Here is a 19,002-nt window from a genome sequence, read left to right on the forward strand (position 1 = left end):
TTGCTTACCAAGAAGACAGTGAATGTTCCTGAGTGGCCGAGTTACAGTTTTGACTTAAGTCTGCTTGAAAATCTATGGCAAGACCTGAAAATGGTGGTCTAGCAATGACCAATTTGAAAGAGGTTGAAGACTTTTGAAGATAATAAATGGGCAAATGTTGCACAATCCAGGTGTGTAAAGCTCTTAGAGACTTACCCAGAAAGACTCACAGCTGTAACTGCTGCCAAAGGTGATTGTAACATACAGTATATTGAATCAGCGGGTTGAATACAGTATATTAGTGTTTTATTCTTCATATTTGTTTTAACTGTTCTAATTGTTTAAATTTCTCACACATGGACATTAGAGTATTTTGTGTAGATCATTGACCAAAAAATGACAAATACATTTTAATCTCACTTTGTAACACAACAAAATGTGAAAAAGGCACTATATATACACAGTTGAAGTCGGACGTTAAGAAGGCCAGCATCCTGGAGTCACCTCTTCTCTGTTGACGTTGAGACTGGTGTTTTGCGGGTACTATTTCATGAAGCTGCCAGTTGAGGACTTGTGAGGCGTCTGTTTCTCAAACTAGACACTAATGTACTTGTCCTCTTGCTCAGTTGTGCACCGGGACCTCCCACTCCTCATTCTATTCTGGTTAGAGACAGTTTGCGCTGTTCTGTGAAGGGAGTAGTACACAGCGTTGTACGAGTTCTTCAGTTTCTTGGCAATTTCTCGCATGGAATAGCCTTCATTTCTCAGAACAAGAATAGACTGACGAGTTTCAGAAGAAAGTTCTTTGTTTCTGGCCATTTTGAGCCTGTAATCGAACCCACAAATGCTGATGCTCCAGATACTCAACTAGACTAAAGAAGGCCAGTTTGCTTCTTTAATCAGAACAACAGTTTTCAGCTGTGCTAACAATTGCAAAATGTTTTTCTAATAATCAATTGGCCTTTTAAAATTATAAACTTGGATTAGCTAACACGTGCCATTGGAACACAGGGGTGATGGTTGGGCCAACAGCTACAATAGTCATTTACAGCATTAACAATGTTTTCACTGTATTTCTGAGCAATTTGATATTTTAAATGGACAGAAAATGTGATTTTCTTCCAAAAACAAGAAATGGTATAAGTGACCCCAAACTTTTGAATGGCAAGGTGATTCGTGTATATTACAATTGTTAGGTAGCTAGGTAGCGTTAGCTTGCGCTAGTCGGCTGTACCTGTGCCAAAACTCCGGTATTTTTCATCCTATAGCTTGTTCTCCATAGTCTTTTTAAATAGTGAGCCAACATGTTTTCAGCCATTTTATTTCCATGACTGATCAAAACTCATTCTCATTCTCATGCTCTTGTCTCTCTGCAGCAGACATATAGTGAGCAATATGTTTGGAACATTTAATCGCAATATCAAATTGCAATACTATAGAATGATGATGTTGTGGAAAATTCTGCCACCACAGTGAGAATTGCAATACATATTGTATCGGCACCTACGTGTCGTGATAATATTGTATCATGAGGTCCCTGGCAAGTCCCAACCCTAATTAAAATGGGTCAACACTTCCTTATATCTTCAACTAATTTCACCCCCTGCTACAAACTGTCTGTACTACTACTATCATCTGTCTGCATGTCAACTGGTGAGCTGTTTATGAACTCAATGACCCAGGTCTCCAGCACAGAGACCATCGATCTGGAAAGACAGCACAGCATGGGCAGCCCCATTGCGTCGTATGCTCCTACTGAAAGGGATATTATTGCTTCCTTATACAACAAAACAATGTGTAATCCCTTTAACCTCAACATGTCCTCTGATCCTGAAGGCATGGACATAAAAACACTTCCAACTGTGTTTGGCGGGTACTTCTGCATGGGAATCCTATTTGCTCGTAATGTGTGTGACCTAAAGCCTTACATTGAACAAAAAGGTGTTGCGTGAGTTGGGGTCGGGAGTGCATAAACCTCTTCACAATGGCGTTCCTCACCTTTTCTATGGTTGCACATATCATCTACACAAGGGTGAACTTTGATGTCTAAATATTTAATGTATGTGACAGTACTGATCAAGTTCGTGAAGAAACAAATGACCATATATTTGCCTCAGCCTCAACTTTATTTGTGTGTGTGCAAATCTGATAAAGGTGAAGAAAAACATTGATCTCAAATGTGAAGACAATGTATTAAAATGGGTCAACGCTTCCTTCTATCTTCAACACATTTTCCCTGCTGCTACAAACTGTCTGTTCCATTACTATCGTCTCTCCGCATGTCAACTGGTGAGCTGTCTATGAACTCAATGACCCAGGCCTCCAGTACAGAGACCATAGATATGGAAAGACAGCACGTTCTATCCTTGCAAATGGCATCCTGTGTGACAGCATGGCTAGCCCCATTGAGGGCTATCTCCATTTTAAGGTAGTCATCCAGAGCCCTCTATCTTCATGGCAGAGACAGACAGCCATTACCCTGGTATTACTATTCCCTCTACCACTGACAGACTAACTCCCCATGTTTCCTCATCTTACATGCTCCATTAGATCCACAAAGTTGACCTGACACAACTCACTGTCTCAAAACTATGCCGTAAATGTATGGTTCAATGAGAAATATTCACCACTCTTTAAAGTGTGTGTGCAAACGGTTTATATTGCTGTCGTTATGCTTCCAACATATATATCAGATTTAGACGGGAGCTAAACCATTGCCATGCAGGGTTATTAAATATACTAAGCAAGGGAAGCTTTGGTCTCCGTTTGGCCAATCTTATGTACATGTTCCCCAGACTTAAGTTGGCTCCTCTAAATCCCAAAGTGCGCCACTCAGTCACTTTAAACCGTAATCCATAGCAGAGCAACACAATCAATTCCCCTGGTATGTTTACACTCCAGTACAACAGTAGTATGGAGCATTCAAAGAGAATAGCATGATTAGTCTGAGAGGACGCTGTCGCTTCGTTCTGCTGCACTGGGCTGCACAGTATTGTCTTTCACTCTGAAGAGCAGCCAGTCAGTCACACACACACACACACACACACACATCTTCATATCCCAGTCAGTCCTCCATTACAGCTTCAACTTTGCCCCACATGCTATGGTATGCCAGAGACCGACAAGTATGAATGGTGGTGTGATGGTGGAGGTGCATACACAGTTCAGGGAGTTTACGCAACTCAACCTCTGTAAAGAAGTGCAAGGTGGCGAGCGGTAAGTAACACAGCGTTCCAACCACAATGACTCAATCCCAGAGAAACACCACATGCCTTTTCTTAGAATATAAAAATAAAACAAGGACATTCTGACTTACTTCAACCACATTCAAGCAATAAAAATACAAAAGTTTGACAAATCATTTGTTATGGCTTGTTGCTACTTTCATCGCAATTTCAAGGTGGTGGAGGTGATTTCTCAAGGAGGTGATTTTCCATGAGCCATGCCCAAACTGCTGTGCACTCTCTCACCCAGTCAGACTTGCCTACCTACCACTTGCACAACTCTGCAGCGCTCTACTAACTCTATATCACAGACTGCATCAAATCACATTTACTATACACTGATGTGCTGCCACTCAATGCTATCATTCAGTCAAATATTTCTGTAGCTTTTCTACCACCTAATCCTGCAGGAATGCTAGCTCACTCCTCAATGGTTGACTTGGTCTATGTCACAAAAGGGACCCATAGTGCACTACGTTAGACTAGAGCTCTGTGGGCCCTGGTCAAAAGTAGTGCACTATTACGTGAATAGGGTGCTTATTGGGGATGCAGGCTCAGTCCCCTGGCTGCCAAAGCTCCAGCTTTTTAATTACTCAACACAGCACACCGCTCCAGAGCTGGCACAGTGAATTTACAGGCTCTTTATGGTCAGACCACACACACACACACAAAAGTAAAAGTATATCAGTGCTCATGGCATTAGTCCACTTCAAATAGAGAACCAATGTAGATGAAGTGTGGACTACTCTGTGCCAACTGTAGTGAAAATAGGTCCATTATATAATCTTTATCAGTGCTGGATATTACTTTGTCTGGTTTAGGTTACATTCTAACATTAAACCACAACAAGGCCTAGGTTTTTTGTCATTCTTTGAGGTACAAAACAATTCTTTCAAAAACTTAACTGTGAGACTGTGATTTGGAAATAATAATGATTTAAAATGTGAACATAAACACAAAACCCAGCTCCAAACAAGCCCCATTATCTCCAACAGGAGGAGAGAAGCCCATTAGAGCCAACGTAACATCGTGAAAAAACAACATTCCCCACAACATTTCTGTGAGAAGACGCCACCACTACTTCATTAGATTCACACACACACACACACACACACACACACACACACACACACACACACACACACACACACACACACACACACACACACACACACACACACACACACACAGAGATGGTAGACTACACAGTTCCAGTGGGCTGTTTGTTTTGGCATTAGGTGCCTCTTCCTTTGTTCCTGAGAATACAACATTTTCTTCCTTAGGAAAGAGGAAAGGAGCATGATAGAGAGAGACTCCCAAATGGTAACCCATATCAGTGTTTCCCAACCCTGGTCCTCCAGTACCCCCAACAGAACACTTTTTCATTGTAGCCCTGGACAAACACAGCTCATTCAACTCATTGAGGTCTTGATGATTATTTGACAAGTTGAATCCGGTGTGCTTGTCCAGGGATACAATAAAAATGTGTACTGTTGGAGGTACTTGAGGATCAGGGTTGGGAAACACTACCCTATATAGTGCCCTACTTTCGACTGGGGCTCTGGTCAAAAGTAGTGTACTATATAGGGAATGGGGTGCCATTTGGGATACACCCTAAATCTGCACTCAAAACTATTGAAGCTGCCCATGCTTCTGTTTCCAACTTATTTTAATCACACTTTTCCACAGCAGAGCCTGTCACACTGAAACATCCACAGTGTTGCCTAATCACTCATACATAAACTAGCAAGTTTGCATGAAGTGAAACAAGACAACCTAAAATAACCTGCACAGCCTTAAGTGATAGAATTTCATTTACAGAGGGTGTTGATTAAAGGAAATGGAGGTCTTGTCAGCAGATGGACTGAAAAACCAAGGCAGGCCACTTGAATAGTCCAATTCAGAGAGGCGTTGAGTAAGTTAAGGCTTCCACACCAACCATTCTCACTCTAACTCAGTGTTCTGCAGCCACATGGTTTACTTGCATAACAATCATGTAGGCCTAACTGAGGGATTGCAAACATATGACTCAGATCACAAGCTTCCTCTTAAAGGCATCATGTGTGACCTTACAGAATGTGGAACATGTAATAAAACACTACTGATCAAAACGGAGGTTTCCCACGAATCCAAGTTTCTTTATTTTTAGAAAGGGTCCACAACCATTATTGGTATCATCAGCCCAATGTAGAAATATCCAAACCACGCAACATTGTAAACAGACGGCTTGTAATCTTGCTGAAACAGATTAAAACGGTAGGCTACATTAAAGTGGATTAATAGCGCTGCAGTACAAAGAGCCAATGACGGATTGCTATGAAAGACTAAACCCCTCTTGGTTCAGATTATGACATCTCCCTAAGGAATGGTTTATGCAGGTAATGCTAGCCATCTCAATCAATCACACTTCGCCTGTGCTGCCAGCTATCCCCCTGATGGGATGGAGTCTGAGGCTACGTCCCAAATGGTACCCTATTCCTTATATAGTTCACTACTTTTGACCAGGACCAATAGGGATGCTGCCTCAGACTGTACTGCTTGGCACGTCTACCCTGAAAGCAGAGCCAGGAGTCGATACATCAACATCACTAGGAGCCATGCTGCAAAGAAAAACAGAGGATATTCACTAGGCTCCATGACTTGTGTCCCGTTGATTTAAATACTTGAGAATAAATCAGGTCAACTACTGAGATTCAGAGAAGAATAACACTCCTTAGAGTAGGATTGGAAAATTCTGGTAACTTTCCCAAGATTCCCAGGTTTTCCAGAAATCATAGTTGGAAGATTCCCAGCATCAGGGGGGAAAAAAAGGAGCAAGGAATCTGGAATTCTCCAACTAGGATTTCTGGAAAACCTGGCAATTTTGGGAAAGTTACAGTAATTGTGCAACCCTACCCTGGAGTGAGCAGATTGAACCCCCCAAAAATGGAACCATAGAAGACATATTACTCAATGTCTATTACAAAATGCATCGAGCGTGTACTATAATGATCATGTACAACACTGTGTTCCTACAATAGGCTCCAAGCCTCTTAGACCAATCACTATTCTAACCTAACCCCCTTCCCTTTCATTGGTCTTCTGAGTTAATGCCATCTCATCCAAGAGATATTTGTTGAAATGATTCAAAAAAATGTACAGCAAACATTTGTTTGTTGAACCCTCAACCTCACCTGTCCTCTGCTTTGACTATGTACAGTAACATTGGCATAAAGAGCCTGTCAAGCTGATTTCACGCCTATCTGCCTCTGGAAACACGACACCCCACTTATACATATTTGATGTTGTGCCACCAAAACACACCTCATTCACTGCTGCATTACTACTGCAATCTCAGAACCAAATCTGGTGTTTATGTTAACAGTTTGTCTGTCACTAGAGACCCCTGTTGCATAAGCCTGATGTTACCTTCCCAGCATGCCAAACAGGCTTACACAAGTGTGTTTGCCTGTGTCAAACCTATTACCGAACACTGAAGCAGAAAGCTCAGGATGACAGGCTAGGCCATGTCACAAAAGGCATTCTTTACATGACCTCTCACATGCTGACCACATCACTCGAGTTGCGTGCGTGAGCACTGCAATCATTGCAGCCACACAGTTCGCGAGTGTCTGTGTAGTCAGGCGCTAAAATAAAACTTGGTTCTATTTGTGATGCGTGACATTCTGCAAGTCCCACCTCTCCCATCTCCTCATTGGTTTTTAGGAGCATATACCCATGTGGGTGATTGAAAGATGAACTGAGGTCCACACTCCAGTCCAGTCGGTAGTAGTAATGCAACTTAAAGTTGGTTGCCAACCTCCATATAAAGTCCAAAGAAGAAGAAGTCTGAAGGAGGTGAGATTACTAGAAACAAACATTTACCCTTTTATCTGTGGATTAATTGTCAGAGTAGAGGACCTTGTGTATTTCAGGTAAAATAACAACCCAATATTTATATCCCAGGACAAATTAGCTAGCAACAGCAAACTAGCTAGCTAAATTGGTATCAATGTTTAATGCTTTTCGAATTAATATAGTTGGTTCAGAGTTCGTTTTGATATTTCAACCTGTGTGTCCTGATCGCGTCTAGTGTGGGTGGACAAAATCAACATGAGTGCAATGTCGCACGTGGACACATGCGCGCACGTGCTGTCTCGTCAGACTGTTAGCCTACTCCTGTCCAAATCATAATATCAGCTATTTGTCTAATAAAAGCTTAAAACACTCCTTCAGCACAATATGTTGGATGCATACAAAATGGCACCATATTCCCTTTGAAGTGCACTATAAAAGGGAATAGGGTGCAATTTGGGATGCACACTTTTATTTGTCTTGACCCCAGATAAACCCAGTTGGCTATTTGATTGAAGGTCTTGGGCTTGACTATTGGTTGTAAATTGATACTGTATTGAGATCAAGAGGGTCATAACTAGTGATGGGGAAAATAAATCGATACGGTTATCTATCAGGATGTTATTTTTGACGATATATAGTTTTTGACAATATTGCAATATTATTTGTGCACTAGTTGGCTGTACCTGCACCAAAACTCCAGTATTTTTCCTTCATAACTTGTTCTCCATCTTCTTTTTAAATTGGGAGCCAATTTGTTTTCAGTACCTTTATTTCCATGACTGATCAACACTTGTTTTCTCATGTCTCTCTACTTGTCCCTCTGCAGCAGACATACAGTATGGTGAGCAATATGTTTGGAACATCGAATCGCAATAAAATCACAGTATTGAATCGCAATACATATCGTATCGGCACTTAAGCATCGTGATAATATATTGTGAGGTCCCTGGTAATTCCCAGTTTAACATTCTTAGAAAAAAGGGTTCCAAAAGGAATATTTTTGGTTTACAGGGGGAACCCTTTTTGGTTCAATAAGAATTTGACCTGAGAGATCCTTTTTTGGAACCAAAAGGATTCTACCTGGAACCAAAAAGGGTTATTCGAAAGGTTCTCCTATGGGTACAGCCGAAGAACCCTTTTAGGTTCCATATACTGTAGCACATTCTGCTATACAGAGTGTAGTCATATCCCAAGGGAACAGATTGTCATCACTACAACAATAGCCATCCTAGCAGTAGCTCAGGCTCATGGAAAGGAGACCTAGGAGCAGCCATCCCATCCCTCAGGCACTCCGTCCTCATCTGATCTCCCTGTCCTTGTCTAACCCTCACAAAAGGTTACATCAGGCCCATGTGCCATGTGTCTCAACAAGCAGCCAGCCATCTTCCAAACACAATACTTTGTCTCATCCGTGCTAGCGAGTCACAGGACAGCAAGTGTTGCTTATTTCTGGGTGAACGGACTGATAAAGACGTCATCAGTGTGGTGTTTCTGAACAGTGTCTAATACCCTTTTCAGACATATGGAATGTGGCGCCGTGAAAGCGCCTCGGCTACAGCATGTTTGTGTGTCTGTTAGTGTACACTAGGGCTTTTTAAATGCCGACACGAAACCCTCTCTCGAGATCGTGTCGATGCACCACTGAACAGGCATTTTACTTGTCAATCAAATAACCTCGAGCTGCCTGAGTGCAACCTGGCTGCCTGCTCGCAGACCACTCTACCATGATTTACCAAGCTGTTTAGTTAAAAGAAAACACATCTAGCACCCTACCATAAAAACAACACAACAGCACATCAATCAGCTCCTTTTATTGAACACTTCTGATCCGGCACTTTATTTAATTGTCTGAAAGGCTATCAATTGTTGCTATAAAAGGGTATAATAAGACAGGCGAGAGAAAAAATAAACTGGGAGCCACGACAACATAAACCCAAATTAAATCCTGTTTGGAAGAACAGCGTGAGTAGTACACAGAATACTGTGTGGACACCTTGTGCTTCTCTACAGGAGTATGTGTCCAAATGGCACCCTATTCCCTACATAGTGCACTAGTTTTAACCAGAGCACTGTAGACCCTGGTCAAAAGTAGTACACTATATAGGGAACAGGGTGGCATTTAGGATGTAATTTCACAGATTAACCAGTGTGTTCCTGTTAGTAATGGTCACTATGACCACAACACACAGTTCCAGACAAACCCCATTCTCTCCAACAGGAGGAGAGAAAACCTTTAGAGCCAACATAACATGGTGAAAAAACAACATTTCCCACAACAACACCACGAGAAGAGAAAGAACACTACTACTATTGATATTAGATCCACAAACAGCACAAGGAGATTAGAGGAAATGTTTATCCAATGTTGCAATAGTTGATCTAAACACAGGTCACCATGACCTGTGGTGTGTGTTTGTGTGTGTTGCCCTCTCACCTGGTAGGCCTCCAGTGTGTAGCAGCCCTGGCAGGGTGTGGGGGCCGGGGGGGCCCGCCTCTTCTTAATCTCTATCCTGGGGGACATCCTGGAGATGTTCATGACGGACTGGGACTGGCCCAGGGTGCTGGGCCGCGCGTCCACACAGGGCACGATGGACACTGTGGACAGGCCCTGGATGAGGAGGGAGAGAGAAGGGTTAATGCAGAACAGAAAAATAATGACACACAGACAGATAATGTGACACATTCACACACACACACAGAGACAATTATAAACACACAGAACAGAGCTACATATGAACTGAGTGGCATTTAAAGGTCAGGTAATTCTAAATGGTCTCAGAAACCCAAAATCACAGGTTGATATGGTGGACAGTGGAAATGTCAAGGGCCAGTCCTGAATGGTGAGCATGGGTCATGCCCTTTATTCACTAACGCTGTGTCCCAAGTGGCACCCTATTCCCTGTTGCGCACTACTTTTGACAAGGACACATAACACTATATAGAGAATAGGGCGCCATTTGAGACTCCGACTAACATGGGCTCACGACTGAATCTAAAATATGAGCATATCTTCATCATGGTCTGTTACTGCAATGGTAAATTAAGCCAATGCGAAGCTTAGTGTTGGGTCTGTCTCCTCTTGTCTGCAAGAGGAGGCACTCAGATCCCTGTGAATCAGGATGCTTTGTGACAGTTGTGATAGCTGCAGTCAGCTTTATTACCATTCTGTAGCTACGCCGCCTCGCTAATACACCCTCTGTCTGTCTGGGAGGGATGCTGCTGAGCAATGGGGGACGATCAAAGAATGATCAAAGGCTTTCCTAAGCATCTGAAGCTTAGCCTGGTCCCAGATCTGTTTGCACTGCCTTTCCAACTCCTACTGTCAATGTCGTGCCAAGTGATCATAAAAAGGAGTTGGCAAGACAGCACAAACAGATCTGGGTCCAGGCTATCTGAAACGTCCTAAGCTTCGGTCTCTGTACTGTAGCACAACTAGGAACAAAGATATGCATATTTAAACGATGGTGGGGAGGTTTAAAGAAAAGAAAGGAAAACATATTAAGTCAAAATGACACAGCATTTCAGACAATTCCTGGGCAGAGGATCAAAGTAGTCATGAAAAAAAGTTCAAATGACTAAAACATTAAGTTCTAGTCATTAGAGGTAATCAGTGAACCAAGCACTTCTCACAGTGGGGAGAATGAATGAAAAATGTGCAGGAGGGAGAGAAAAGCACTCAAAAGTATTCAGACCTGGGCATAAATAGTATTTGTTTTCTTTCAAAAATATTTTTTATCATTTGATTGAGCCTGCCTGGTGTGCCAGGTGGGCATGGTTTGAACTTCTGGGACTATTTCATTGGTTCCATTACACCAGGCAAGCACAATCAAACTAGTCTAGTCTACTAAGGAGAGTCAGTGTGGCTTTGAGGGAGATGTGAGTTGCCAATTGCTTGCATATTGTATAAGCTTGGAAAAGCAGACCGAGCTACTATACAGTGATGTAGAGCAAAGAGAAAAAGACGTTTGTAACAAAAAACCTAGCTGGAGTCTTGGAATCCTGCAGTAGATTTACTGCTGCCCCGCTCTAAGAACAGAGCCTGGATCAACTAAGTCCAGCTAAGTTCATCTTTATGACCTCTGATCTTCTCTTATCTTACTCAAGAACACGTGCCTCTCCCACCTGCTAGATATTCCTGACTAAAATAATATAACATCTAGCAGACGTTTTTATCCAAAAGAGACTTACAGTCATGCTTGCATACATTTTAAGAATGGCTGGTCCCAGGAATCAAACCCACTCTCCTCGCACAGCAAGCGCCATGCTCTACTAACTGAGCTACAGAGAACCACATGATTTATACATGGGCATAATTGCATACCAAGGATAGAGGACATGGCATACCTTACACAGTGCACAGTCGGCTTTACTCTATTCCCTTCTATTGGCTGCTGCCTATACAGTGGGGCAAAAAAGTGTTTAGTCAGCCACCAATTGTGCTTAAGCCAGTACATGTCCAGGCCCGTCTGAAGTTTGCTAGAGAGCATTTGGATGATCCAGAAGAAGATTGGGAGAATGTCATATGGTCAGATGAAACCAAAATATAACTTTTTGGTAAAAACTCAACTCGTCGTGTTTGGAGGACAAAGAATGCTGAGTTGCATCCAAAGAACACCACACCTACTGTGAAGCATGGGGGTGGAAACATCATGCTTTGGGGCTGTTTTTCTGCAAAGGGACCAAGACGACTGATCCGTGAAAAGGAAAGAATGAATGGGGCCATGTATCGTGAGATTTTGAGTGAAAACCTCCTTCCATCAGCAAGGGCATTGAAGATGAAACGTGGCTGGGTCTTTCAGCATGACAATGATCCCAAACACACCACCCGGGCAACGAAGGAGTGGCTTCGTAAGAAGCATTTCAAGGTCCTGGAGTGGCCTAGCCAGTCTCCAGATCTCAACCCCATAGAAAATCTTTGGAGGGAGTTACCCAGCAACAGCCCCAAAACATCACTGCTCTTGAGGAGATCTGCATGGAGGAATGGGCCAAAATACCAGCAACAGTGTGTGAAAACGTTGTGAAGACTTACAGAAAATGTTTGACCTCTGTCATTGCCAACAAAGGGTATATAACAAAGTATTGAGAAACTTTTGTTATTGACCAAATACTTATTTTCCACCATAATTTGCAAATAAATAAATTTAAAATCCTACAATGTGCTTTTCTGGATTTTTCTTCTCATTTTGTCTGTCATAGTTGACGTGTACCTATGATGAAAATTACAGGCCTCTCTCATCTTTTTAAGTGGGAGAACTTGCACAATTGGTGGCTGACTAAATACTTTTGCCCCACTGTATATAGGCTACTGTACATATAAATTCAGTAAAAAAAGAAACATCCCTTTTTCAGATCTTCATTGTGAAGTGTTTAAACACGCTTTCCCATGCTTGTTCAATGAATCATAAACAATTAATGTACATGCACCTGTGAAATGATCGTTAAGACACTAACAGCTTACACACGGTAGGCAATTAAGGTCACAGTTATGAAAACTTAGGACACTAAAGAGGCCTTTCTACTGACTCTAAAAAACACCAAAAGAAAGAAGCCCAGGGTCCCTGCTCATCTGTGTGAATGTGCCTTAGGCATGCTGCAAGGATGCATGAGGGCTGCAGATGTGGCCAGGGCAATAAATTGCAATGTCCGTACTGTGAGACGCCTAAGACAGCGCTACAGGGAGACAGGACGAACAGCTGATCATCCTCTCAGTGGCAGACCACGTGTAACAACACCTGCACAGGATCGGTACATCACACCTGCGGGACAGGTACAGGATGGCAACAACAATTGCCCGAGTTACACCAGAAACAAACAATCTCTCCATCAGTGCTCAGACTGTCCGCAATAGGCTGAGAGAGGCTGGACTGAGGGCTTGTAGACCTGTTGTAAGGCAGGTCCTCACCAGACATCACTGGCAATAATGTCGGCTATGGGCACAAATCCACCGTAGCTGGACCAGACAGGACTGGCAAAAAGTGTTCTTCACTGACAAGTCACGGTTTTGTCTCACCAGGTGTGATGGTCAGATTCGCATTTATCATCGAAGGAATGAGCGTTACACCGAGGCCTGTACTCTGGAGCGGGATCGATTTGGAGGTGTGAGGCGGTGGGGTCTGGGGGGTGTGTCACAGCATCATCGGACTGAGCTTGTCATTGCAGGCAATCTCAACACTGCGTTACAGGGAAGACATCCTCCTCATGTGGTACTCTTCCTGCAGTTTCATCCTGACATGACCCTCCAGCATGACAATGCCACCAGTCATACTGCTCGTTCTGTGCATGATTTCCTGCAAGACCGGAATCTCAGTGTTCTGCCATGGCCAGCGAAGAGCCCGGATCTCAATCCCATTGAGCACGTCTGGGACCTGTTAGATCAAAGGGTGAGGGCTAGGGCCATTCACCCCAAAATTGTCCTGGAACTTGCAGATGCCTTGCTGGAAGAGTGGGGTAACATCTCACGGCAAGAACTGGCAAATCTGGTGCAGTCCATGAGGAGGAGATGCACTGCAGTACTTAATGCAGCTGGTGGCCACACCAGATACTGACTGTTACTTTTTATTTTGACCCCCCCCCCCCCCCCCCCCCCCCCCCCTTTGTTCAGGGACACATTATTCCATTTCTGTGAGTCACATGTCTGTGGAACTTGTTCAGTTTATGTCTCAGTTGGTGAATCTTATGTTCATACAAATATTTACACATGTTAAGTTTGCTGAAAATAAATGCAGTTGACAGTGAGAGGACGTTTCTTTTTTACATGTACAGTACGTAAATCCAAAGCCTCAATCTTCTGCCGATTAATCCCTTGCCACAAGAGAGAAAGGGCAGAGATAAAACCTGAAATGCATTTTTAGACATCAGACAGCCTTCAGCAGGGACTGGGGAGTGATTCTTGGCCAGCGGCCAACCCTCTCCTCCCTGGATGAACTTTTCACACTGCGCTAATGTGTTCATGGCGACCTTCTCAAATGAAAGTGAGAGTGGCTAAACTGTTAATATTCCAGCTCACTGAGAGCCCCTCAGTACATCCACTGCATGTTCAATTATGAAAGACCAATAAAAAACATATGAGCTGGCGCACACCCAGAAAAAATGTTTTGTGTGGAGGTGCTGACTAACGGCGAATAAACTATCAAAATAAATAAAAAATAAATAAACTCCCAGTAATTCACCAACGTTTCAGCATCACTGTGCCTTCTTCAGGGTAAATACTTGAACCCGGTTATGTTGACAAATAGTGCAAGTAGTGCAACCAATGACAATAGTGAGAGGTGTGTCATAATGAATAAGTTAATTAGAATGAATTGAGTGAAACTGTTAAAAAAACAATATAGTTTATGGCATATTAAATGTATGTGGCTATTGTTATCATATGCCAACATAATTGAATATTGCACATAATGTTAGCATCAACATACATTATTGTTTAATTCAATTTCACATATTTAATTGTTTCCTATTTAATTTGTATTTGTTACATGTAATTTTCTGGTTCAACCTTAATGCATAGTATGCATCGTCAACAGGGGGAACATATTAGGTGTACGCTGATAAGCTGTAGAAAGAATATATCAATTTATAAGAATTTTCATAAGAAAGGTCTGAGATCAAAGTCAATATTCAGGCCACTAGGGATCAATGTTTTTAGATAGGATATCCAGAAAAGCCTCCCTTTGTAGTAGTAGGATCTCCATGTTACCTCCTCTCCTTGGTAGAGCAACATGCTCAATGCCTGTGTATTTGAGGGAGGAGTGAGGCTAAACTGTTAATATCCCAGCTCTCTGAGAGTCCCTCAGTACATCCACTGCATGTTCAATTATGAAAGACCAACACAAACACACATTCCAAATTTAGGGAGAGACTATGGTAACTTTCAATTGGGATCCGTGCTGTTGTTGTACTCAGCTGTTGGAACGGAATGTTCCATGCAGGGAATTGCCATGAATTCGTAGCATACGTTATGTAACATTAAATCAGTTACAGACCAGAGCCAAAAAAGCTATTGGGCCTTTCTTTGTTATTCAAGTTTGGGAAAAGTTCACCTGAACATCTGTAATTCCATGCTGGAGGCAATCTGACAGCTAACCACAATGCCTATCACTCATATCCAAGGTGGAAATGCATTTTAAGTGGAGTGCTCACTGCCAAGACTAGAGACAGATAGAACCGAACATGGCCATCTATGATGATTTAGAGGCAGCAACACGCCCTTATTGTCCTCTCCAAAGACAAAATGTGATCTGAAATAGTTTCATTCTGTACAACAAAAAATAACTCTGAAAACAGACAGGATCATTTCTGGCATGCTTTAGAATCTCTAGAACTGTGTCTCACAAGCAAAGCAATATCATTTTCATTCCTTTAGATCATACACCATGTACACAGTCCTCAACATATCTTCTCATCAGTTTGTCCAATGTCCTGTTCTATTCCAGTCTGTGTTATGAACAGTCCTCAACATATCTTCCCATCAGTTTGGCCATTAGTGGTATCCAGATAGAGTAAATATTGCCAGGTATAGTATGATGATGTAACATAATCGCTAAGATTACAGGGTGTGTGTGTGTGCGCGCGCGCGCCCCCTGGGGCTTGACTCAAATGAGCAAGAGAGATCCACCAAGTTCTTATGGGAAATCCAATAAAATACCCATATTGATTTGAGGTGTATCCCAGATGGATGCCAGTAATAGATTCCACTATAATTGTATAAAACTGATTAAATTACCTTCCAAACAGGTAGCCTGTTCAATGTTTGCTCTAATATAATAATGTTTTAGCACACATGCACACCACATCCAAAGAACTCCACGATGGAGTAGAAAATATTTCCAGGAAACCGGCCCTTCTGCTGTAACTACTATGGTTTTACAAACTTACTATTAAATACATTATGTCACTGAGTAAAGCTGATCAAATAATAAGAAATCATTCAAGGCTTTAATTTACTTCAGGTTGACTTGCTACAGAAACTTTAAATCCGTCAAGGTACTGTAATTGACTGAGGGGAATCAGAAGACGTGGGATCAGCTTGTCAAGTCTGCCCTCTAGTGGTACATGAGCAGAACAACAGACAATCAGCTGTATCGAGAGGAGGCACAGGCTGAAAAGTAGGGTTGCAAAATAATGGTGGCTTTCCCAAAATTCCTAGGTTTTCCATAAATCCTTGTTGGAGAGTTCTCGATTTCCTGCTTATTCCCTCCTGATTCTTTGAACTGTACAACCAAGATTTCTGGAAAAACTGGGAATTTTGGGATAGTTATGGGAATTTTGCAACGCTAGTGAAAAGAAAACCAAAGTTGAGCTCATGTGCTCTAATTTTTGTGGGGCATAAAACGCTATCTGTTACAAGGTGGTGGGTTTTGGAAAATCTACAATAGAATAGTACTCAAGAGCATTATTTATTTTCTGCTAAATTAATGAGATTGCACTTATTGAATGAGATTTGAGTATTGAAAGAAAATATAATGCAAGATATCAAGTAACACACCCAGACATTTCCATGGGGTTAGTAGTACTTACATTGTAGTGTTTTTCAGTATTTTGAGTAATATTATTATCAAGACCATCCATGTCCATAGTAGGTGACTGTTCTTCAGTCTGAAATGGAATGTACATCTAACATGCATGACATCAGAATGCAACTACAATACAAGCATGACATGTAGTTATTTCAGTTATTTGACAGATGATAGCAGTACTCCTACAGCGCTAGGGTTAAAAAAAACTTTTCCACGGGGACAGCAAAATCTACAAGACTCATTATTTTTATGGAAAACCATCATATATGTTGAGCTCAAGAATAACAGTAGATATTTAAGTAGAAGATTTAAGACAGAAAAAAATATTATTCTTTTTCCTGCATTTGAACATACATTAGTAGTAAGTCAACAGTTTGAAGTCAGCTGCAGACACACACTATGTTCTAGATGGTATTATGGTGCTAAATTAGCCAAGCCAATGGGATTAATGTCACTCTGTTGGAACACAAGTGAACTGTGCCGTCTTACCTTTGATTTCCTTCTGTTGAACTTTAAGAATCCGAGCAGGCCTTTGTTCTCGGCCCCACCGACACTTGAGGTGTTGGAACGGAAGTATTCTAACAATGAATGGACAGACACTAGGTTTCAGTTCACTCCGAAATGAAAGGGTTGGCTCACTGAGCTAAAAATATAGGCTTTCATTCATGCAGTTAATTCATTAACCAATGGGATGAAATAAACCACAGCTAGAACTATGCTACATTATGCAAGTCATGGCAGTTAAAAGTTTAACTCAAGCATACAACAAAAATGATTCCCCATAAACACACACTCTCAAGCCTCTATCTACAACCAGGCAGTTTCAACAGTAGATGGCACTACAACTCAACTTTTCCAATATGACAGTGCATCTATTCTTCAATCTCTGAAAATAAATCTAACAAACAGTCATAACACACTAAGCCAGAAGGAAAGGGAAATAATATTGACTGTATCTTATATTGGATCAAAGATATGTCAAACAAGCAAACGAAACACGCGAGATTGTCCCATGAGGAGAAAAGGAACGGCAAAGTGGGGTTAATGTGACTGTACAAGTGACTGTTAAGCTACAGGTAATGTCAGTACAGCATTGTAGATGGGAACAATAAGCAGCATTCAGACAGTAATACCTGAGTAATTTAGAGCAGGTGCAGAAGACATTTTAGGTTGACGAACTGGAAACAATCACAGGATTTCAACAACATTAAGGGTCCTATCCTATCCTTAACTACACAAGATTCTCTCTTTAGCAAAACTATACATCATTTCCTATGTCATTGGCTATGCAATCCCCCACCCCTCCCACCCCTGCCTACAGAAACGGGGAAACAGGGAAACTACCAACAACACTGACTATGGTATTTGACAAGTGCCTCTAGTTTAACTCAAGCATCAGTACATCTCACTAGGCTTTGTAGGCAGTGTTCTAATGACTAACCGTCTATATTGCCTCTCTAAGGGCAGAGTCATAGGGGGCAGAGTACACATACTGGAGGGCATGTGCTTATCGAAGCTCATTTAACCAAATATGTAAACACAAGCTCACTTATTTATTCTGCAGAGCCACCCTGATAAGATGAACTAGCCCAGACTGAATTACACCCCATGTAAACATTACAGGCGCAGATGTAGCTAGCTGCAGTAAGAAAGTAATGCATGGTACTTTGATTCAATCTCACGTGTAAGTGCTGATTATAGATGCAGTCAGGGTGTAAAAGAGTGACAGAAAACGGAGAGAGCTCAAATTAAATATACGATTAAACAGGTTGAGATGAATAAGAGGAACAGTAATAGTTTGTTAACAGAGATAGGTTGGTACAGTTAGCCTGATCTCAGATCTATTTGTGCTACAATGTCAACTCCTTTTGGTTACATCCATTTCAAACTTGATTTGATCTGGGACCAGGTTAACACTGCAGATATCATGTGAGGACATGGAATAGCCTGGTCCCAGATCTGTTTGTGCCGTCTTGTCAACTCCTATAATCATTGTCGTACCGTAGGATGACCATAGGAATTGGCAAGAAATATGCCACCATTCTATAGGAAGAGGTGGAGGGAGATGGGGGTATAAGGTGGTTTATTTACCAAGAGTCTGGTCCAGTACGTACAGCTCTCTGATTCCTAGCTCGCTCAGACACTTGTCTAGCTCCAGCTCATGGTTGCTGACATTGTCCTTCAGCAGCAGGACATGGGCCGGGTCAAAGTCACACTTCTCACAGATGGCTGGGACCAAGCTCCCCAGGGGCACCAGGGGACTCACCCTCACCACCGCCTTCTGGCTCCTGTGGTAGTTCACCACCAGACGCACTGTTTTCTTTACAGGGAAGACAGAGTGACTTTAGTGCCAATGGATGGATACAGTATTAAAGAATATTAGAGAACCTCCTAGGTTCAAATAGTGTTTGTTTGACCTTGAGCTTGCCTGCAATCATGCCGATCTG

The 19,002-nt window shown here is 42.1% G+C and overlaps 1 protein-coding gene across 6 annotated transcripts in view; it reads right to left on the bottom strand.

Moving 5' to 3' along the window:
• The window catches only part of LOC109901703 (protein cordon-bleu), a 58,126-nt gene that overhangs the window by 19,607 nt on the left and 19,517 nt on the right, over window positions 1-19,002 (bottom strand). For 3 of the 6 annotated variants that reach the window (XM_031786910.1, XM_031786909.1, XM_020497683.2), the window contains exons 5-9: window positions 18,647-18,875; window positions 17,689-17,733; window positions 17,045-17,133; window positions 16,557-16,634; window positions 9,475-9,648 (exon numbers count right to left, since the gene is read on the bottom strand). In XM_031786910.1, the coding sequence (XP_031642770.1) occupies window positions 9,475-9,648; window positions 16,557-16,634; window positions 17,045-17,133; window positions 17,689-17,733; window positions 18,647-18,875 (615 nt within the window). The remainder of the gene's footprint in view (window positions 1-9,474; window positions 9,649-16,556; window positions 16,635-17,044; window positions 17,134-17,688; window positions 17,734-18,646; window positions 18,876-19,002) is intronic. The other 3 variants (XM_031786911.1, XM_031786912.1, XM_031786913.1) reach the window with 3 other exon arrangements.

The sequence above is a fragment of the Oncorhynchus kisutch genome, linkage group LG13 (genome assembly GCF_002021735.2).
Source record: "Oncorhynchus kisutch isolate 150728-3 linkage group LG13, Okis_V2, whole genome shotgun sequence".
In the NCBI taxonomy this organism is placed as follows: Eukaryota; Metazoa; Chordata; class Actinopteri; order Salmoniformes; family Salmonidae; genus Oncorhynchus; species Oncorhynchus kisutch.